The sequence below is a fragment of the Bombina bombina genome, chromosome 2 (assembly GCF_027579735.1).
Source record: "Bombina bombina isolate aBomBom1 chromosome 2, aBomBom1.pri, whole genome shotgun sequence".
Lineage (NCBI taxonomy): Eukaryota > Metazoa > Chordata > Amphibia > Anura > Bombinatoridae > Bombina > Bombina bombina.
The window spans coordinates 1,283,765,083-1,283,788,876 of NC_069500.1; the positions used below are offsets into that span (position 1 = coordinate 1,283,765,083).

General features: G+C 36.2%; 1 protein-coding gene across 1 annotated transcript in view; it reads right to left on the reverse strand.

Annotated features, from left to right (window-relative positions):
* The window catches only part of SLIT2 (slit guidance ligand 2), a 493,710-nt gene that overhangs the window by 219,653 nt on the left and 250,263 nt on the right, over nucleotides 1-23,794 (reverse strand). The window contains exon 5 of the mRNA XM_053704101.1: nucleotides 19,690-19,761. Coding sequence (XP_053560076.1) covers nucleotides 19,690-19,761 — 72 coding nt within the window. The remainder of the gene's footprint in view (nucleotides 1-19,689; nucleotides 19,762-23,794) is intronic.

Genomic DNA, 23,794 nt, shown 5'->3' on the forward strand with positions numbered 1-23,794 from the left:
TTATTTTTGGAGGCTTACAAATATTCACTAAAGATTACATAAGGTAAAGATCTCTAAGGGATCCTGGCACTTAACGGTTCTTAAACAGTTACAAAAAAACTGAAGCACAAAGTCATAAAAGCATTTCTCATCATAGAAAACAATAATTAATACATTTGTTATAGATCAGTAGGTGGGAACAATAAATGACGCCAGCTGCTCGGACGCTTTCAAATAAAAATTTGAACAAGACTTTTAAAAAATCGATATAATCAGTAAAAAAAATAATAATAACATTTTAAATAAAAATAAAATATACTGTAAATGTATTTCTATAACGTTATCATTTCAGCATTTACCGCACTTGATTAAGAAAAAACTGCTGCAAAAGCTTTCCAATCTTTTAGATTAATTTTGCCTAGCAATTAAGTAAATTGCCTTTTTATTAAAGTGATAATATAGATGTTCAGCACAATCCTTTAACCTCCTAGGTTATATATCAAAGTCATATAAATTGTACCATGGAATGAAATGTTACTCTTAATATTATACCAAAGAAGAATTGCTTCCAGACAAATTGGCAAAATGTTTTAATGCCATCATATTTGCCTAATGCAGTCTGTAGGTTAATCTGAAAAAGGAAAAGCTGTATGTATGCCTGCATCCTATTATCCTTAGCTGTCAATATATAAATCACTACTGACACGGCTACTCATTATTCATTATGTAAAAGGAATTGCTCACTATGGGGAATTCATTCAGCAACATCACAATGACCAAAATTTCTAAGATATAGCAGTTACCATAAACACAGAAACATTTAATACCTTTTACTGTAGATTTATATGTATATATATATATATATATATATATATATATATATATATATATATATATATATACAGGTAGCCCTCAGTTTACGCTGGGGTTAGGTTCCAGAAGGAATGGTTGTAAATCGAAACCGTTGTAAATTGAAACCCAGTTTATAATGTAAGTCAATAGGAAGTGAGGGAGATAGGTTCCAGGCCCCTCTCAAAATTGTCATAAGTAACACCTAATACATTATTTTTAAAGCTTTGAAATGAAGACTTTAAATGCTAAACAGCATTATAAACCTAATAAAATAATCACACAACACAGACTTCACTTGCATTTTTCTGCAAACAGTTCTTTCTATGCATTCCAATCTGGACTGATTTATAGACAGGAAGATCTTGTTCCTTTGAAATCTGCTCGATAGCTCAGGTCTGGTTAAACCGATTAATTTCAGCTAGCTTGGCTTTGCTGCAAAACAAGTGGACAGCTCCACCTACTGGCTATTTTAATAAATGCACTGCTTCTCAATGCTTTTCAATAGCAGTCCCATGACTGGAAAAAAAGGTTGTTATTCTGAAAATTGAACCGTTGTAAAACGAGGGTCACTTGTATATGTATATATATATATATATATATATATATATATACATATATATATATATATAATTTTTTTTAAGCCTTATTATTTGTTAACTATTCAACTGTTTGTGGGATGGATGAAAACACATACTTGAACATGTTATTTTCAAATTATTAAGGCTCATGTAACAACTGCCGGTATCACCCTTTAAGGGACACTAAAGTCTAAATTAAACCTTCATGATTCAGCTAGCACATGCAATTTACAATTTACTTCCATTATCAAATTGTGCATAGTCTCTTTATATGCACACTTTCTGAGACACCAGCTACTACTAAGCATGTGCAAGAATTCACAGTGTAAACTTGTATGAATCTGTAATTGGCTGATGCCTGTCACATGATACAGTGGGGAGGGGAATATAAATCTTTAAAATTTCTCAGTGATAGAGTTATTGCATTGCCTTTTATTGTGCTTTTGTGGACTATGCAATTCTACTATATTTAATGGCCCTTTATTCCCTTTTCCGAGCATGACGGCACATGGTTATCTGCATAATGCTTTTAGTGCAGATCACAACTACATGCCATCATCCCGGGGTGAGGAGGGTTCAGAACTAATTGCCGCCTGTCCTTGCACTTTCCCCAAATCCCTAGAGGTTTAGTGGCCTGGTATCACCAGGGGAATGCGGGGATGTCGGTGACATCACCAAGACATATTCCAAAACAGCTCAGCACAGGGGGTGCAAATGACTAAGCATGTAATGGAACATTAAACACTAAATAAATGCTAAGTAGAATTATGTATTCAAAACAAAGACTAGAACATGAACATTCTTTAAATACTGAAAAACATGAAATGAGTGCCACCATGTTGTAACCTAGGTATTCATCGCTGATAAGGCCAATTAGAGTCAGTTATAAATGAGTCTCTAGAGTGTGCAACCAATGACTGTGCAGATAGTAGTGTTAAGTCTAAAGTCTGCATTTCCACTTTTAACAGGAATAGGAAATTTCCTAATTTTAGACTGAAATACAGGAAAACAGGATACAATAAATAAAGAATATTGTAACTATTGTTTTTACAACACGCAATTAATCATTTTATAATACAACATCAAAGTGTGTAATGTCCCTTTATTCATGCTGATATTTTCTCAAAGTAACACAAATGCTGCCACATAAAAAATTATACACACAGACCCACTCCCTCTCAAGAACAGAAATGTAGATGCGTATTTATGATTCATATAGCTAAACTGTTTACTGTCTGGCTGTGGTTTTCCTTTATCTGAGATGCAGATTTTTATTATTTTGACAAATGAGAAATATTTTTTGCCTGTCCACAGCGGTAAGTTGATCACTTAAGACCTTTAATGTTCTCATTCTCGTTTGATTACTTTAAAGTGCGTTACATGAACTAAGTAATAAGCGGCTATTAAGAATTTATGTCTCAATTAACCTGGAAAATGCAACTTCAGCTTTACATACCTTAAGTTTGTTAAAATGTGAAAAGTTATATCTGAACAGCCTCAGCAGACTTTGGTAAAGGTCAAAACAGCAAACAGCAGCCCACATTCAAATTCAAGAAATTCTCCAGTTGTCAACTCCAAAGTCAAATGTCAAATGACATTTTAGAGTAAAATTAAAAATCCTTAATTTTATAAATAATTTCACCTTTTAACTATGGGCCAGATTACAAGTGGAGCGCAAATATTTACACCGTAGCAATAAGGGGTTTATAGCGGGTGTTTGCATTTGTCCGGCTTACCGTTGGTATTTCGAGTTGAAAGTAAACCTGATCGCTTGAGTGCAATTGCGATATACACTAGAATGATTACCGTGACTTCAGAGCTCTGGTTCATTGTTTCGTGAAATTACAAAGTTGCACAAAACACATCAAAAATACAATACAAAGTAGACTTACACTCATAATAACACTATCTAAAAAAGTATTAAAAAAATATATATATTGCACACAAAAGTTATAAGGGCTCAAAGATATGAGATCACAGGTGTTGTGGAAAAAAGGCAGGCAAAGGGCTTTAACAAAGAGATATGTACATATACATGTCTAAAAATTTATTTTTATATATAGATAGATAGATAGATAGATAGATAGATAGATAGATAGATAGATAGACAGATGTGTCTTTATATATATGTGTACATATCTATTTATGTATTTATATGTGTATATATGTATTTACAGACATATATACACATATAAACACACACACACATATATATATATATATATATACTGTATAAGAGCATTGGAGCCCTTTGTAATTAAGTAGATGAAAACATGTAAAAACATATTAATGCAATATTCATATTTAATAAAGTGTTATACTGTGTATTTACTGTAAATATTTAACTTTCCAATGTTCTGCACATAGCAGAATATGTCCTAAATATTTATAAATAGATATTCCTATATACTGTATATATATATATATATATATATATATATATATATATATATATATACTTATATCTGTAAAGATATATACCTATATATAAGCATCTATATATATTAGTATAGATATATAGTGTACAAAAAAAAACATCAGATATATATATAGAAATATTTGTTTATGAATAAATAGAACATATTAGAATGTAAAATATTCATATTTTCATGTCGGGTTAGCACACATCAGAATATGCGATAGGGTTTGCACAAGAGTGGGGTTTGACTTCTATGGGGAAAAATGTGAACGTGCACGCGATATTCTAAGTTCGGCTTTTTGTGCCCGTCGGGTTAGCGTGCAAGCAAAAACAGTTTACTTTCAACTCATAATACAAGCGAAACCCGACGAGTGCAAACAGCTTACTTCTATCGCAATTAACGATCAAGCAGGAGAATTAATTAACACACCACTTGTAATCTGGCCCTATGTGCTTTACTCATTCAAACTGCACACCAAGAACACCCCTATTTTTCTCTAGATGAGCCAGTCTGAGGAGCATACACGTGTATCGCTTACAAGTTGTATCAATATCTGGAGTGGCACAAGACAATGACACCCAGCTAATCATCTCACTCACCAGGGACCCCACCACCACCAAGAGAAACATCCACGAAGGGCTGACAGCAGTCACCACCTGAATGAGCTGCAACAGCCTAAAGCTGAATGCAGACAAGACCGAAGTCCTCCTCCTCGGTCCCACCACATCCGCCTGGAATAACTCCTGGTGGCCACAGCCCTCGGACACCCTCCAACCCCCACCGACCATGCACAAAATCTAGGCGTCATCCTGGACTCATCGCTCTCCATGGATCGAAAATCAACGCCGTCTCCTCTGTATGCTTCCACACACTTCACCTGCTTTGAAAGATCTTCAAATGGATACCAACCGAGACCAGAAAGACTGTCACCCACGCCCTCGTCAGCAGCCGACTGGACTACGGCAATGCACTCTACGCCGGCTCCACCATCAAGCTCCAAAAGAGACTACAGCGCATCGAGAACGCCTCGGCCAGACTAATCCTCGACATCCCTCATCAATGCCACATCACCAAACACCTGCGGGACCTGCACTGGCTCCCCATCAACAAAAGAATAACCTTCAAGCTTCTCACCCATGCATTCAAGGCCCTCCACAACATCGGTCCCGAATACTTGAACCACCGCATTACCTTCTACACCCCCGCCAGACAACTTTGATCAGCCGACCAAGCCCTCGCAGTTATCCCCCGCATCAGGAAAACCACAGTGGGAGGCAGATCTTTCTCTCACCTGGCAGCCAAGACTTGGAACACCCTCCCGCTGCACCTCAGACAAGCTACCGCCCTAACTAAGTTCAGAAAGGAACTCAAGACCTGGCTCTTTGACTAAACTGCAACCCTCAGCGCCTTGAGACCCTTACGGGTGAATAGCCGTGCTTTACAAGAACCCAATAGATAGAGTCTTTACTTTGTATTTAATAACTTTGCAAGGGTTAAATACAGAGTAAAACAAAGGATTTTGTTTAATAATAAATTGCCCTAAAATAAAGAAAATTTTATTTTAAAATCAGGGCTAGACAAACACAAGCACCAGGGAGCCACTGGCTCCTTTAAATTAGGCCCTAGTGCCAAGGCTTAGAGTTCCCAAGACACCCATGGGTGGCCCATGTAAAATTTAACTTGGTTTTGTTGAATCCGCAGCCTGTGAATAGGGTTTCCAGCTGTCCTCCATAAAAATACTGGACACCGTTGGTAACTGGGCATAATGCTAGGTCACACAAAAACCTCTCACTCTTGATCCCACCATGTATAATTTTACCCTTTGGCGGCCAGTAACGTACGAATAAATAATTTTACTTATTTGGCTGACAGTAACACACATAAACAGAAGTTATTTGACCCCCTTAACTGCCTCTCACTTCTTTCTGCTCTATAATTGTATAACATTTAGACATAGGAGGCCTTTTACATTTGGCAACTACTAAAGGACATTTAAGTGTCCAGTAAGTTTGTGAAGTTCACTGGATAACCTGCTAAAGTACTGGACAGTGCAGTTGAATACTGAACACCTGGCATCCCTAGCTATGAAATACAAATCCAACTTTTATTGTGTTATAAAACACACACAGACACATTATATTTATATATATATACACACACACACACAGTAAAAACCCCGTTTCTGCTATTTCGGTAATCGCGGTTTCACTTATCAGCGGTTGACCGCAGTCCATACATTCAAAATTTAATTTGTGTCCTGTTCTCGCGTAGCCTCACCTTTTTTTTCAGCATATCCACGCTATCAGCCGTTAGTCACTTAGTAGCCATCTTGGTTATGAGACCAACTCTCATGGTATTACAGTGCTTGTGTTCAAGTAATACTTATTTTGCTTAATTCACCTAATTTTTATTATTATAATTGTACAATTTTATTATTAGTTATTGTTAATGTTTTATTGTGCCTAATTTATAAATTTAACTTTATCATAGGTATGTACAGCATGTACAGTATATAGTGTTCGCTACTATCTGTAGTTTCAGGCATCCACTGGGGGGCTTGGAACCTATCCTCCACAGATATGTGTATATACATATACACATACACATATCTATTTATCTGTCTATATAACCCATTACAAAAACAAAATTATTAGAATTATGTGTTAAAAATGTTAAAATGTATGTAAAAAATACAGGAAAGGGTTTGTTGTATATATATCATTATTTGAAACTATATTTTTGAGTGTTTAACTAAGCTAAATGCAAGAAACACTCATAATCACATAACTAGTTAAAAAGATGTGCATCAGATAAATGGGAATGACTTATCAGAGAAAGCCAAAACATACTGGACTCAAAGTTTTCACATAAGAAACTTAAATAGTTTAGAAGGGGTTCCTGTATGCTTTGTATAATTATCATTAATATAAAGTAACCCGGCTTTCTAGAAGCCACATTTAAAAAGAAAAAATAATAATATACAGATATTATACATAGGAGAAAAATAGATTGAATAATAGTAAAAATAACTGACATGCGGCTAGATTACGAGTTTTGCGTTAGAGGCTATGGGGTGCTAACAAGCAGTTTTCCCTCACCGCTCACTTACCTATAGCACTGGTATTACGGGTTTTTACAAACCCAGCGTTAAAAGACAAAAAGTGAGCGTTGAGCAAAATTTACCGCACTACAATACCAACGCTGCTTAAGTCAGCGGTGAGATGGTCTTACGTGCTCGTGCACGATTTCCCCATACGAAACAACGGGGCGAACCGGCTGAGATAAAGCCTTACACCTGCCAAAAAGCAGTGTAAAACTCCTTAACGCAGCCCCATTGATTCCTATGGGGAAATACATTTTATGTTTACACCTAACACCCTAACATGAACCCTGAGTCTAAACACCCCTAATCTTACACTTATTAACCCCTAATCTGCCGCCCCCGACATCACCGACACCTACATTATATTTATTAACCCCTAATCTGTCGCTCCGGACATCGCTGCCACCTACATTATACTTATGAACCCCTAATCTGCTGCCCCCAACATCGCCAACACCTACATTATATTTATTAACCCCTAATCTGCTGCCCCCAATGTCACCGCCACCTACCTACACTTATTAACCCCTAATCTGCCACCCCCAATGTCGACGCCACTATAATAAACATATTAACCCCTAAACCACTGCACTCCCGCATCGCAAACATTAGTTAAATATTATTAACCCCTAATCTGCCATCCCTAACATCAACGCCACCTACCTACATTTATTAACCCCTAATCTGCCGCCCCCAACGTCGCCGCCACTATACTAAATGTATTAACCCCTAAACCTAAGTCTAACCCTAACACCCCCTAACTTAAATATAATTTAAATAAATCTAAAGAAAATTATTATCATTAACTACATTATTCCTATTTAAAACTTAATACTTACCTATAAAATAAACCCTAAGCTAGCTACAATATAACTAATAGTTACTTTGTAGCTATCTTAGGATTTATTTTTATTTTACATGCAAGTTTGTATTTATTTTAACTAGGTAGAAAAGTTATTAAATAGTTATTAACTATTTAATAACTACCTAGCTAAAATAAATACAAAAGAACCTGCAAAATAAAACCTAACACTACACTATAATTAAATAAATTAACTAAATTAACAACAATTAAATCAATTAAATTAGCTAAAGTACAAAAAAACAAACACTAAATTACAGAAAATAATAAATAAATTTTAAGATATTTAAACTAATTACACCTAATCTAATAGACCTATCAAAATTAAAAAAGCCCCCCCCCCCACAAAAAAAAACCCTAGCCTAAACTAAACTACCAATAGCCCTTAAAAGGGCCTTTTGCGGGGCATCGCCCCAAAGTAAATAGCTCTTTTACCTGTATAAAAAAACTAAAACTACAAAAAAACTGAAACTACAGATAGTAGCGAACACTATATACTGTACATTCTGTACATACCTATGATAAAGTTAAATTTATAAATTAGGCACAATAAAACATTAACGATAACTAATAATAAAATTGTACAATTATAATAATCAGTATTACTTGAACACAAGCACTGTAATACCATGAGAGTTGGTCTCATAACCGAGATGGCTACTAAGTGACTAACGGCTGATAGCGTGGATATGCTGGAAAAAAAAGGTGAGGCTACGCGAGAACAGGGCACAAATTAAATTTTGAATGTATGGACTGTGGTCAACCGCTGATAAGTGAAACCGCGGTTACCGAAATAGCAGAAACAGGGTTTTTACTGTGTGTGTGTGTGTGTGTGTGTGTGTATATATATATATAAATATAATGTGTCTGTGTGTGTTTTATAACACAATAAAAGTTGGATTAGTATTTCATAGCTAGGGATGCCAGGTGTTCAGTATTCAACTGGACTATCCAGTACTTTAGCAGGTTATCCAGTGAACTTCACAAACTTACTGGACACTTAAATGTCCCTTAGTAGTTGCTAAATGTAAAAGGCCTCCTATGTCTAAATGTTATACAATTATAGATCAGAAAGAAGTGAGGGGCAGTTGAGAGGGTCAAATAACTTCTGTTTATGTGTGTTACTGTCAGCCAAATAAGTAAAATTATTTATTTGTACGTTACTGGCCGCCAAAGGGTAAAATTATACATGGTGGGATCAAGAGTGGGAGGATTTTTGTGTGACCTAGCATTATGCCCAGTTACCAACAGTGTCCAGTATTTTTATGGAGGACAGCTGGAAACCCTATTCACAGGCTGAGGATTCAATAAAACCAGGTTAAATTTTAGATGGGCCACCCATGGGTGGCTTGGGAACTCTAAGCCATGGCACTAGGGCCTAATTTTAAGGAGCCAGTGGCTCTTTGGTGCTTGTGTTTGTCTAGCCCCGACTTTAAAATAAAATGTTCTTTATTTTAGGGCAATTTATTATTAAACAAAATCCTTTGTTTTACTCTGTATTTAACCCTTGCAAAATTATTAAATACAAAGTAAAGAGTCTATCTATTGGGTTCTTGTAAAGCGAGGCTATTCACTCGTAAGGGTCTCAAGGCTCTGAGGGTTGCAGTTCAGTCAAAGAGCCAGGTCTTGAGGTCCTTTCTCAACTTAGTTAGGGCGGTAGCTTGTCTGAGGTGCAGCGGGAGGGTGTTCCAATGCCCATCCAAATGCCCTTTTCAGGGCAATGGGGAGCTTAGTTTTTTTTAGATAGTATTTTATTTGGGGCGTTGGTTGTGTGGGTGGTGGGTTTTACTTTTGGGGTGGTTGTTTGTATCCTATTGGCTGATCCAATCAGCCAATAGGATTGAGCTCGCATTCTATTGGCTGTTCCAATCACCTTGGATGGTACCTTCATTCGTCTTTAGTCGTCGGATGAAGAGGATGCTCCACGTCGGATGTCTTGAAGATGGACCCACTCCGCGCTGGATGGATGAAGATAGAAGATGCCATCTGGATGAAGACTTCTGCCCGTCTGGAGGATCACTTCGCCCGGCTTGGATGAAGACTTCTCCCGGTAAGTCGATCTTCAGGGGGTTAGTGTTAGTTTTTTTTAAGGGTGTATTGGGTGGGTTTTATTTTTAGGTTAGGGTTTGGGCTTGCAAAAGAGCTAACTGCCCTTTTAAGGGCAATGCCCATCCAAATGCCCTTTTCAGGGCAATGGGGAGCTTAGTTTTTTTTTAGATAGCATTTTATTTGGGGGGTTGATTGTGTGGGTGTTGGGTTTTACTGTTGGGGGGGTTGTTTGTAATTTTCTGTACAGGTAAAAGAGCTGATTACTTTGGGGCAATGCCCCGCGAAAGGCCCTTTTAAGGGATATTAGTAGTTTAGTTTAGGCTAGGGTTTTTTTTTATTTTGGGGGGGCTTTTTTTATTTTGATAGGGCTATTAGATTAGGTGTAATTAGTTTAAATATCTTGTAATTTGTTTATTATTTTCTGTAATTTAGTGTTTTTTGTTTTTTTTGTACTTTAGCTAATTTAATTTAATTTAATTGATTTAATTGTTGTTAATTTTGTTAATTTATTTAATTATAGTGTAGTGTTAGGTTAACTTAGTGTTAACCTAACACTAACACTACACTAGTTACACTTAGTGTAACTTAGGTTAGGTTTTATTTTACAGGTACTTTTGTATTTATTTCAGCTAGGCAGTTATTAAATAGTTAATAACTATTTAATAACTATTCTACCTAGTTAAAATAAATACAAACTTGCCTGTAAAATAAAAATAAATCCTAAGATAGCTACAATGTAACTATTATTTATATTGTAGCTAGCTTAGGGTTTATTTTATAGGTAAGTATTTAGTTTTAAATAGGAATAATTTAGTTAATTATAGTAATTTTCTTTAGATTTATTTAAATTATATTTAAGTTAGGGGGTGTTAGGGTTAGACTTAGATTTAGGGGTTAATAACTTTAATATGTTGGGGCGGCAGATTAGGGGTTAATAAATGTAGGTAGGTGGCGTCCGTTAGGGACGGCAGATTAGGGGTTAATAATATTTAACTAATGTTTGCAAGGCGGGAGTGCGGCGGTTTAGGGGTTAATATGTTTATTATAGTGGCGACGACTTTGGGGGCGGCAGAAGATTAGGGTTTAATAAATATAATGAAACAAACAGCTAAAAATTCTATGCGCTGGTGGTAGACAAAACTACACATAAAAAAACAGACACCCCAAGTGATCCGGATGGTTAGTTGTATGTGAAAAAATATTTTAATCTAATTTGTGTGCGCCTGTGTTTATAGAAAAACACTGGCTAAAAATCTACCAAAAAACAATGGGATAAAAAAGTAATTTGATAAGTTTTCTATATAGAAAAATATACAAATGGAATAAAAATGAACACAAGTGATTTCATAAAAAATATAAATAATAATTCACTAGTAAAAAATGGTTAAAATAAATCAATTTATTAGATAAGAAAATAACAATTTGATAGGTATAAAAAACTAATATTTCTAATATAAATAGCTGTTGGTACCAACCACTACAAAAATGTATGTTGTTAGTCTAAAATTCAGTATATTTGCATTTAACAAATAAATATATATTTCTGAGTCAATATGAACATCTGGATCAGATCGGACTGGAGTAAAAACATAAGAATGATTAATAAAACAGATATATAATCATTATTGAATGTCCTCAAAAAATATCTGTTATCTTAGTTCATGTATATATATTTGTCGAAAACGCCTATTTTTTTACTTGTATTTTAGGCTTCCTTTGTGGTATAACAGGAAGTTCCAATAAGATCCACTGGTCTCCGTTAAGTTAGTTGTAGTTTTAGTTCGAAGTCACAGTGAGAAATGGTATGATTGGATTTTTCCACAGTGTAAGCTTTTATATATATATAAAGTACCTTATGATTAGGAATCCTGCTTTAGCGTTAGCAACGCGTTTCAGCTCATAGCTTGAAAAAGGCTCTTTTGAGCTGAAACGCGATGCTAAGACACAGACTGCTATCACGGAACAGGTGTTAGAGGATGCTCTACATGATCTGCACACACGCTGTTTGCTAACTTGTCATCCCGCAATTGGTGGGCGTGACTGGAACCGGGAGACGGATTGACAGAGGAGTTTCTCAGGGGCTACATATGCCGGAGCAGTGCTCGGATTTTTCTGAGACGTAGTTACCACAGTTTCCTTTCCTTCACCGGTGCTTCAACTGATTAACCGGGTGAGGAGATCTAATGCTAAACCAGGATTCCTAATCATAAGGTACTTTATATATATAAAAGCTGACATTGTGGAAAAATCAAATCATACCATTTCTCACTGTGATTTCGAACTAAAACTACAACTAACTTAACGGAGACCAGTGGATCTTATTGGAACTTCCTGTTAAACCACAAAGGAAGCCTAAAATACAAGTAAAAAAATAGGCGTTTTCGACAAATATATATACATGAACTAAGATAACAGATATTTTTTGAGGACATTCAATAACGATTATATCTCTGTTTTATTAATCATTCTTATGTTTTTACTCCAGTCCGATCTGATCTAGATGTTCATACTGACTCAGAAATATATATTGCACTTTATTAGTTAAATGCAAATATACTGAATTTTAGACTAACAACATAAATTTTTGTAGTGGTTGGTACCAACAGCTATTTATATTAGAAATATTAGTTAGTTTTTTATAGCTATCAAATTGTTATTTTCTTACCTAATAAATTGATTTATTTTAACCATTTTTTACTAGTAAATTATTATTTATATTTTTTATGAAATCACTTGTGTTCATTTTTATTCCATTTGTATATTTTTCTATATAGAAAACTTATCAAATTACTTTTTTATCCCATTGTTTTTTGGTAGATTTTTAGCCAGTGTTTTTCTCTAAACACAGGCGCACACATATTAGATTAACATTTTTTAATAAAAATAATGTAGGTGTCGGCGATGTTGGGGGCAGCAGATTAGGGGTTCATAAATATAATGTAGGTGGCGGCGGTGTCTGGAGCAGCAGATTAGGGGTTAAACATGTTATTATAGTGTTTGCAATGCGGGAGGGCCTCAGTTTAGGGGTTAATAGGTAGTTTATGGGTGTTAGTGTACTTTTTAGCACTTTAGTTATGAGTTTTATGTTATGGCGTTGTACCACAAAACTCTTAACTACTGACTTTAGAATGCGTTACGGATCTTGACAGGGTAGGGTGTACCGCTCACTTTTTGGCCTCCCAGGACAGACACGTAATACCGGCGCTATGGAAGTCCCATAGAAAAAAGACTTTACGAAGTTTACGTAAGTCGTTTTGCGGTAAAGCCAAAGAAGTGTGTGTGCGTAAAAAAGCAGCATTAGGACCTCTTAACGCTGCTTTTTTACCCTAATGCACAACTCGTAATCTAGCCATTTGATTTTGAGACAAACAACATGTTAAGTATCTGAAAATGTTACAGTAGATTCCATCTTTTACAGTAGATTACACCATAGTTTCCTAGATTTAAATAGATGTAAAAAAAAAACCTCTAAAATGTAAATTTCTGATTTCTAAATTTCTTAATTTTGAATTTAAAAAAAATATTATTTTAGTAATTATTTTACTGATTGCAGAATATCAATAGATTTTATTTAGCTCTGCTTTTTGCAATATAGTCAGATTTCTGAAATTATCTTGATTGTCCTATAGGTATTCAGGAAAAATCTGTTTTATAAAAATACTTTCATGATTCAGATAGAGCATGCAATTTTAAGCAACATTCTTATTTACTCCTATTATCATTTTGTCTTCATTCTCTTAGTATCTTTACTTGAAAAAGCAAGAATGTAAGCTAAGGAGCCAGCCCATTTTTGGTTCAGCACCTGGGTAGCGCTTTTAGACACCAATCAGCAAGCGCTACCCAGGTGCTGAACCAAAAATGGGCCAGCTCCTAAGCTTACATTCTTGCTTTTTCAAATAAAGATACCAAAAGAATGTTGAAAAATTGATAATAGGAGTACATTAGAAAGGTGCTTAAAATTGCATGCTCTATCTGAATCATGAAAGTTTAATTTTGACTAGACTATGCCTTTAGGTATAAGTTTAAAAGTACATAAGTGAGCCATTTAATCTCAGGTTAAAGGGACATAAAACTAAAATGTGTGCTTTCTCTGTCTGTATTCTGCAATCTGCTTCAGTACTTCAGTTCAATTATTCATGTGACTCTTGGTGCCAATGAGCAACAGATGGCATTATGGTAGAAGGAACGATTGAAACTATTATTGATAAAAGTAAATAGTAATACTTACACCTATATTGCTGTATATATCAATCCTGCACAACAATTCTGTCATGAAATGCAGTTCACAGTATGGTAAGTACAACTCAATTTTATTGAGGGGTATAGGATTAACAGACTGCACACACTACATCCAGCTTAGTTACTGCGACACAGGCACTAGGATACGCCCCTTCCTGTGGTGTCACACCCACACTCTCATCACAAAGTCAATGTGATTTTTTTTCTTAACTAGAAACAAAGGCCGAGATTACATATGTGTCGTATTTTTCAGCTGGTGAAACCCACGTCGCCCATAAGTTCACCTTGCATTCCGGTAGTGGAGGCGGAGTCGCAGAGTTGGAGAGGTAATCTGCGACGTCCAGGCGACAGAGAGGTCCTCTTCATGCGGTCTCTAGCCGCACACCGAAGATTGAATGCAAGGTACCCCTTTTATATGGCATATTGGTATTATGCATCCATAAGGTGTTTATTAAGGCTTCCAGGGAGTTACTGTGCTTTTTTACTGTGCGCAAGGGTTGCTGCGCCTGCCTATGTGTGGCGAGCTGAAAATGGAGTAAAATATCTCCATTCTGCGTACATAAGTCCTTGCGCTGCATATGTGACATCGACTGGTGACGCCATTTCTGCTAGCATCACCACACCCACACACACACACACACAAACACACACACCCACACACATACACACACACACACACCCAAACACACATAAACACACACCCACACCCACCCACCCACTCACACCCCCCCCACAACCACACACAAACACACATCCACACACATCCACACCCACCCACCCACATACTCACACAAACACGCACACTGTATATATACCATTGCTGTTATTATTATTATCAGTTATTTGTAGAGCACCAACAGATTCCGCAGCACTTATTGCTGTATATAGCAATGTATTTCCATGATATGAGGCAGTCTGCTGTGGTAATTTACAGGCACAGCCATTTGGGTTCTCCTGTCATTCTATCATTTAGCAGGTTACATCAGTTGAACAGCCTGCAAAATGTAGGAAAACGAGCAGTTATCTCAGACATCTAATAATTCACTCATTGTTTTGGGGTAAATAGTAGAATAACTACTAGATACAATAAATCAAATAGCCTGTCTCATAATAGTGGTAAAGAGCCATTATTGTCAATATCTCAAGCTATTTGCAAAACCATTATAAGATAGATAGTGAGAAAGAAATGCCAGAAGTAAAGATAACTGAATAGAATGTCACTGCAGCTGTCAGGCAATGGGTAAATAATATAAATTAATCAATATATTGCTATTAACCATTTGCTTTCGTACATATGCAGATATGGAGGAATATAATATTAAAATACATACGGCTAGATTACGAGTTTTGTCGGTAAAAACTTGCGTTGCTAACGAGCCTTTTTTTTCCAGCGCACACTTTAAACAACGCTGGTATTACAAGTTTTCTGAATGGCTGCGTTAGCCTCAGAAAAGTGAGCGTTGAGCAAATTTAGCGCCACTTCTCCCTGTAATACCAGCGTTGCTTACGGTAGCGGTAAGCTGGTTAAAAGTGCTTGTGCACGATTTCCCCATAGGAAACAATGGGGCTGAGCTGGCTAAAAAAAAACCTAACACCTGCAAAAAAGCAGTGTTCAGCTCCTAATGCAGCCCCATTGTTTCCTATGGGAAAATACTTTCTAAGTCTACACCTAACACCCTAACATGAACCCCGAGTCTAAACACCCCAAACCTTACAATTATTAACCCCTAATCTGCAGACCGGACATCGCCGCCACTATAATAAATGTATTAACCCCTAAACTGCCGCACTCCCGCCTCGCAGACACTAGTTACATTTTATTAACCCCTAATCTGCCCCCCCAACATCGCCGACACCTACCTACAATTATTAACCCCTAATCTACCGACCCCAACGTCACCGCTACTATAATAAATGTATTAACCCCAAAACCTAAGTCTAACCCTAACAACTCCCTAACTTAAATCTATTTTTAATAAATCTAAATAAAATTACTATAATTAAATAAATTATTCCTATTTAAAACTAAATACTTACCTGTAAAATAAACCCTAATATAGCTACAATATAACCAATAATTACATTGTAGCTATTTTAGGATTTATTTTTATTTTACAGGCAACTTTGTATTTATTTTAACTAGGCACAATAGTTATTAAATAATTATTACCTAGATAAAATAAATACAAATATACCTGTAAAATAAACCCTAACCTAAGTTACAATTACACCTAACACTACTCTATAATTAAATTAATTACCTAAACTACCTACTATTAAATACAATTAAATTAAATAAACTAAATTATGAAAAATAAAAAAGAAATTACAATATTTTAAACTAATTACACCTAATTTAATCCCCCTAATAAAATAAATTTTTACCAGCCCTTAAAAGGGCTTTTTGCGGGGCATTGCCCCAAAGTAATCAGCTCTTTTACCTGTAAAAAAAAGAAATGCAATACCCCCCAAAATTAAAACCCACCACCCACATACCCCTACTCTAAAACCCACCCAATCCCCCCTTAAAAAAAACTAACACTAACCCCCTGAAGATCACCCTACCTTGAGCTGTCTTCACCCAGCCGGGACGAACTCTTCATCCAATCCGGCAAGAAGAGGTCCTCTAGAGGGTCCGAAGTCTTCATCCTATCCGGGCAGAAGAGGACATCCAGACCGGAAGAAATCTTCATCCAAGCGGCATCTTCTTTCTTCATCCTTCCGAGCGGAGCGGCACCATCTTGAAGACCTCCGACGCGGAACATCCTCCTTGCCCGACGACTAGACGATGAATGACGGTTCCTTTAAATTACATCATCCAAGATGGCGTCCCTCGAATTCCGATTGGCTGATAGGATTCTATCAGCCAATCGGAATTAAGGTAGGAAAAATCCGATTGGCTGATTGGATCAGCCAATTGGATTGAACTTCAATCCGATTGGCTGATTAAATCAGCCAATCAGATTTTTCCTACCTTAATTCCGATTGGCTGATAGAATCCTATCAGCCAATCGGAATTCCAGAGACGCCATCTTGGATTTTTTTTTACAGGTAAAAGCGCTGATTACTTTGGGGCAATGCCCCGCAAAAAGCCCTTTTAAGGGCTGGTAAAAGAACTGATTACTTTGGGGCAATGCCCCGCAAAAGGCCCTTTTAAGGGTTATTTGTAATTTAGTGTAGGGTAGGGAATTTTATTATTTTGGGGGGCTTTTTTATTTTATTAGGGGGATTAGATTAGGTGTAATTAGTTTAAAATATTGTAATTTCTTTTTTATTTTCTGTAATTTAGTGTTTGTTTTTTTTGTAATTTAGTTTATTTAATTTAATTGTATTTAATTGTAGGTAGTTTAGGTAATTAATTTAATTATAGAGTAGTGTTAGGTGTAATTGTAACTTAGGTTAGGGTTTATTTTACAGGTATATTTGTATTTATTTTATCTAGGTATTTATTAAATAGTTAATAACTATTTAATAACTATTGTGCCTAGTTAAAATAAATACAAGGTTGCCTGTAAAATAAAAATAAATCCTAAAATAGCTACAATGTAACTATTAGTTATATTGTAGCTATATTAGGGTTTATTTTACAGGTAAGTATTTAGTTTTAAATAGGAATAATTTATTTAATTATAGTAATTTTATTTAGATTTATTAAAAATAGATTTAAGTTAGGGGGTGTTAGGGTTAGACTTAGGTTTAGGGGTTAATACATTTATTATAGTAGTGGCCACGTTGGGGGTCGGCAGATTAGGGGTTAATAATTCTAGGTAGGTGTCTGCGACGTTGGGGGGTCAGATTAGGGGTTAATAAAATGTAACTAGTGTTTGCGAGGCGGGAGTGCGGCGGTTTAGGGGTTAATACATTTATTATAGTGGCGGCGATGTCCGGTCGGCAGATTAGGGGTTAATAAGTGTAGTTAGGTGGCGGCGACATTGGGGACGGCAGATTAGGGGTTAATAAATATAATGTAGGTATCGGCGATGTTAGGGGCAGCAGATTAGGGGTTCACAGGTATAATGTAGGTGGCGGCAATGTCCGGTCGGCAGATAAGGGGTTAAATAATTTTATTATAGTGTTTGCGATGTGGGGGGGCCTCGGTTTAGGGGTTTATAGGTAGTTTATGGGTGTTAGTGTACTTTTTAGAACTTTAGTCAAGAGCTTTATGTTCCGGCGTTAGCCCGTAAAACTCTTAACTACTGACTTTTATATGCGGTAGGAGTCTTGGAGGTCAACACTGCTTTTTAAGGCTAACGTCGAACTCGTAATCTAGCCGATAGGTTTTTTTATTTGAGCGAAATTAAGACAGATGAAAAATCACAACTAATCTGGTGTCAAAACAAATGCCCAATTTTACTCTCATAAGCAGCCTTCAAAACTAAGCTAAATGCACAAATTAATTTTAATTTTTCATTGTATCTCTTTTGCCTACAACCTCCTTCAGTAGATAAAGTCCATGGTTTCAGCATATGGTTTGAATTTAAAAAAAAAAAAAATCAATTAATATTTATAGTTCGTTTAAAGAAATAATCACAAAATATTTTGAGTATATAATCACAAAATTGTTTAGATTTAGTTTTAAGTATGTGCCAGCACTTTCCAACATACTACAGAGGATTTCATTCAAAATATATCTGCGTAATGGAATATATCTGCGTAATGGGCAAGGTACAGGAAATTTTATTTAGCATATAAAACTAGATTTGACACTTTTCTTGGAAAAAATACCGGCAATCCTCATTAGCCTATTTTTTTATAAATGACTATACAACTTAACTCAAAAACTAAAGCTGCTAAGACTGATATTAAATAATTGTTTGTTCATAATTAGATTCCAACACACTTGGTATCTGTATCACTATGATATGACCTTTATTTCCATATGGTTTCTTTATTTTATACATTGACCTGAACCTTTAAAATACCAGCCATGTTGGTAAAATGCTGGCTGGGTGGCAACCCTAGATGAAACATAACACACTTTATTTTACTTAAAGGACCGCTCAATGCAATATGACTGCATAGTTTACAAGTGCCTAAAAAGACAATAATTTAACATTTACTCTGAATTCAAACAAGCAGTAGATTTTTTTTCTGACAATTTTTTCCTCTCGTCATGTGAACGACATCAGCCAATAACAGACTAGTACATATATACTCTGTGAGCTCGTGCACACGCTCAGTAGGATAGGAATGTGTCTTAAATAATGCATGCTCTTTCTAAATCATAAAATTTTACTTTGACTTGAGTGTCCCTTTGAATAATAACAAAAAAGTCTACATTTTTATCTGGTCTCTGTACTTTGTGATTTATTTTTTTTACTGTTTAAATGAGTTGATTAATAAAAAAGTTTGGGGAAAATATCAACATCTCCTAAAAACTTGTCTCAAAACTAAGCTATCGAAACTAGCAATAGCCCATTATGTATAGCATATGTACAAATTATTTTATGACTTTTCTTGTATAAAAGTCCTGGCTTATGTGTGTGAAAAAAGTCAAGATATTGTTGAAGCACATAAAACGTACATAGTTTTGCGGTACTATGGTATGCACTGCACTACTTAATGTCATAAACCCAAAACGACACAGCTCTACAGGAAAATACTTACAAATTTTTAATATCTACCGCTCCCCGAAATGCCTTTCTTGGGATTGCCTGGATCTGGTTCTCGCTGAGATCACTAAAAGAAATAAAAAAACAGAGGTGAATTTCAAACCATCAATTTTCCTGGTGGAAAAATACTAAATTTTCCAATATCATTAATAGACACACACAAAACTGAATACATATCATGAAGCAGGCACATTTCTTGGAAAATATTAACCAGAAAAAAAAATCAATGTGAATTTGTAGGATACATATATTTTTTTTAATCCATTTGTGTAATAAAGCACATGACATTACAGGATGTCATTGCTATCTATCTATCTATCTATCTATCTATCTATCTATCTATCTATATATATATATATATATATATATATGTATGTATATATATATATATATATATATATATATATAAACACACAAATATATATGTAAAAATATTAACGCGTATAATCTGTGTTTGTTACCCATGGATTCTTAAAATATTTTTAAACTATGAATCAGTACTTAGCAAAATAAACTATTCAGATGTCCCCTAAAATATGCTGGCCTGATTATGGGCCAGATTACGAGTGGAGCGCAAACGTTCGTGAATGCATACATCGGACTAACCGCTAGTATTATGAGTTGAAAGTAAACGCTTGAGCGCCATCGTGATTTATGCTACGATTATCATAGCTCTGGTTAACTGTTTCGCAAAACTAAAAAGTGTCACAAAACACATCAAAAATACATTACAAAGTATAATTACAATCATAATAACACTATCTTATAAAAACTATTACAACAAATATTGCACAAAAGAGTTATAAAGGCTCAAAGATATGAGATCTCAGGTGTTAGAAAAAATAAAAGCCAGGCAAATGGCTTTAACCCCTTAATGACCGAGGACGTGCAGGGTACGTCCTAAAAAAAAAGGCAGTTAACGCCTGAGGACGTACCCTGCACGTCCTCGGTGTGGAAAGCAGCTGGAAGCGATCCTGCTCGCTTCCAGCTGCTTTCCGGTTATTGCAGTGATGCCTCGATATGGAGGCATCCTGCAATAACCTTAAATGGCCATCCGGTGCAGAGAGAGCCACTCTGTGGCCCTCTCTGCACCGGACATCGATGGCCGGTATCGTTGGTGGGTGGGAGCGGACTTGTGAGGCGGGTGGGCGGCCATCGATGCGCCGTGTAATGTGCAGGGGGGGCGGGATCGGGGGGCGGGAGCGACGGGGGCGCGCATGTGAGCGCGCGCGTGCACGGGGGGGCGGCGGGCGGGCGCGTGCACGGGGCGGGAGCGGGAGGGAACCGCTGCACTACAGAAAAAAAAATCTGAAATAGCTATAATAAATAAGAAAAGAATAATGTTTCTAAGTGATCTGCAACTGGTGGGAGGTTGGGGGGGGGGGGGACAGCTACACTACAGAAAAGGGGATTTTTAAAAAAAAAAGATTTCTTTTTTTACTAAACTGGGTACTGGCAGACAGCTGCCAGTACCCCAGATGGCGCCCGCTAAGGCAGAGGGGGAGGGTTAGAGAGCTGTTTGGTGTGGGATCAGTGAGGTTGGGGGCTAAGGGGGATACTACAAAGCAGCATATGTAAATATGCTAAAAAAAAACTAAAAACCCCCACAAATATACCTTTTATTTTAGTACTGTCAGAGTTTCTGCCAGTACTTAAGATGGCGGGGACAATTGTGAGGTGGGGGAGGGAAGAGAGCTGTTTGGGAGGGATCATTGGGTCTGATGTTTCAGGTGGGAGGCTGAGCTCTACACTAAAGCTAAAATTAACCCTGCAAGCTCCCTACAAGCTACATAATTAACCCCTTCACTGCTAGCCATAATACACGTGTGATGCGCATCGGCATTTAGTGGCCTTCTAATTAACAAAAAGCAACGCCAAAGCCATATATGTCTGCTATTTCTGAACAAAGGGGATCCCAGAGAAGCATTTACAACCATTTGTGCCATAATTGCACAAGCTGTTTGTAAATGATTTCAGTGAGAAACCTAAAATTGTGAAAAATGTAACGTTTTTTTTAATTTGATCGCATCTGGCGGTGAAATGGTGGCATGAAATATACCAAAATGGGCCTAGATCAATACTTTGGGTTGTCTACTAGACTACACTAAAGCTAAAATTAACCCTAGAAGCTCCCTACATGCTCCCTAATTAACCCCTTCACTGCGGGGCATAATACACGTGTGGTGCGCAGTGGCATTTAGCGCCCTTCTAATTACCAAAAAGCAACAACAAAAACCATACATGTCTGCTATTTCTGAACAAAGGGGATCCCAGAGAAGAATTTACAACCATTTATGCCATAATTGCACAAGTTGTTTGTAAATAATTTCAGTGAGAAACCTAAAGTTTGTGAACAAAATTGTGAAAAAGTGAACAATTTTTTTTATTTGATTGCATTTGGCAGTGAAATGGTGGCATGAAATATACCAAAATGGGCCTAGATCAATACTTTGGGGTGTCTTCTAAAAAAAAATATATACATGTCAAGGGATATTCAGGGATTCCTGAAAGATATTAGTGTTCCAATGTAACTAGCGCTAATTTTGAAAAAAAGGGGTTTGGAAATAGCAAAGTGCTACTTGTACTTATGGCCCTATAACTTGCAAAAAAAGCAAAGAACATGTAAACATTGGGTATTTCTTAACTCAGGACAAAATTTAGAAACTATTTAGCATGGGTGTTTTTTGGTGGTTGTAGATGTGTAACAGATTTTGGGGGTCAAAGTTAGAAAAAGTGGGTTTTTTCCATTTTTTCCTCATATTATATAATTGTTTTTATAGTTAATTATAAGATATGATGAAAATAATGGTATCTTTAGAAAGTCCACTTAATGGCGAGAAAAACGGTATATAATATGTGTGGGTACAGTAAATGAGTAAGAGGAGAATTACAGCTAAACACAAACACTGCAGAAATGTAAAAATAGCCTTGGTCCCAAACGGACAGAAAATGGAAAAATGCTGCGGTCATTAAGGGGTTAACATAGAGATACATACATATACATGTCTAAAGATGGATATGTGTGTGTGTGTATATATATATACTGTATATATAGGTATATATACATAAATATATATATATGTGTGTACATATGTATTTATGTATTTATATGTGTATATATGTATTTACAGACATATAAAGAAATACATTTGTATACATATATAGACGTCTATAGAATTGCATTGGAGCCCTTAGCAGTTAAGTAGAACATATAAAAAAGCATATTTATGCAATATTCAAACGTAATAAAGATTTTAACTTTGTATTTACTGTAAATATATCACATTTCTATGTTCTGCACATAGGGGTATATGTTCTAAGTATTTTTAAATAGATATTCCTACCTATATATATCTGTATTTATATTTTCCCTTTATATAATTATAATTTTATATATATATATATACACATATACTGTATTCTGAAACGGTGTAAATTGAACCGTTGTAAAACGAGGGCCACCTGTATATATATATATATATAACACAGAGAAAGTCTAGCACTCACTTACAAGCTCTCAGCTAAGATTTAAAAGCAAAAATGGAAAGGTTAGTTACCGCATTTGGCCAAATGGGACAAGCCCAGGTAGCACATCAAGTTCCTTTCCAATACCTAGGACCCTAAAACAGCCACACAATGCAAGCTCTCAAATCCAAACAAACTGGGAACAAGGGAAGGGTGCACAGGCTTATGTAATCAACCTAGACATATACAAAACACGGAAGGGGACTGCACTCTCATACCGGACCAGGTACACATCACATGACCCTGCAACATGCTCAGCCCTGGGTGCTCACGGGCACTCACAGGAAGCTGTGCTGTCCCCAGAGTCACAGGCAGTTAACCCCAGACAGGTCTGGGTGCAAGAACAATAGGGAAAATTACAAAACAAATTAATACAACACACAGAGAAAGTCCAGCACTCACTTACAAGCTCTCAGCTAAGATTTAAAAGCAAAAATGGAAAGGTTAGTTACCGCATTTGTCCAAATGGGACAAGCCCAGGAACCACATCAAGGTCCTTTCCAATACCTAGGACCCTAAATCAGCCACACAATGCAAGCTCTCAAATCCAAACAAACTGGGAACAAGGGAAGGGT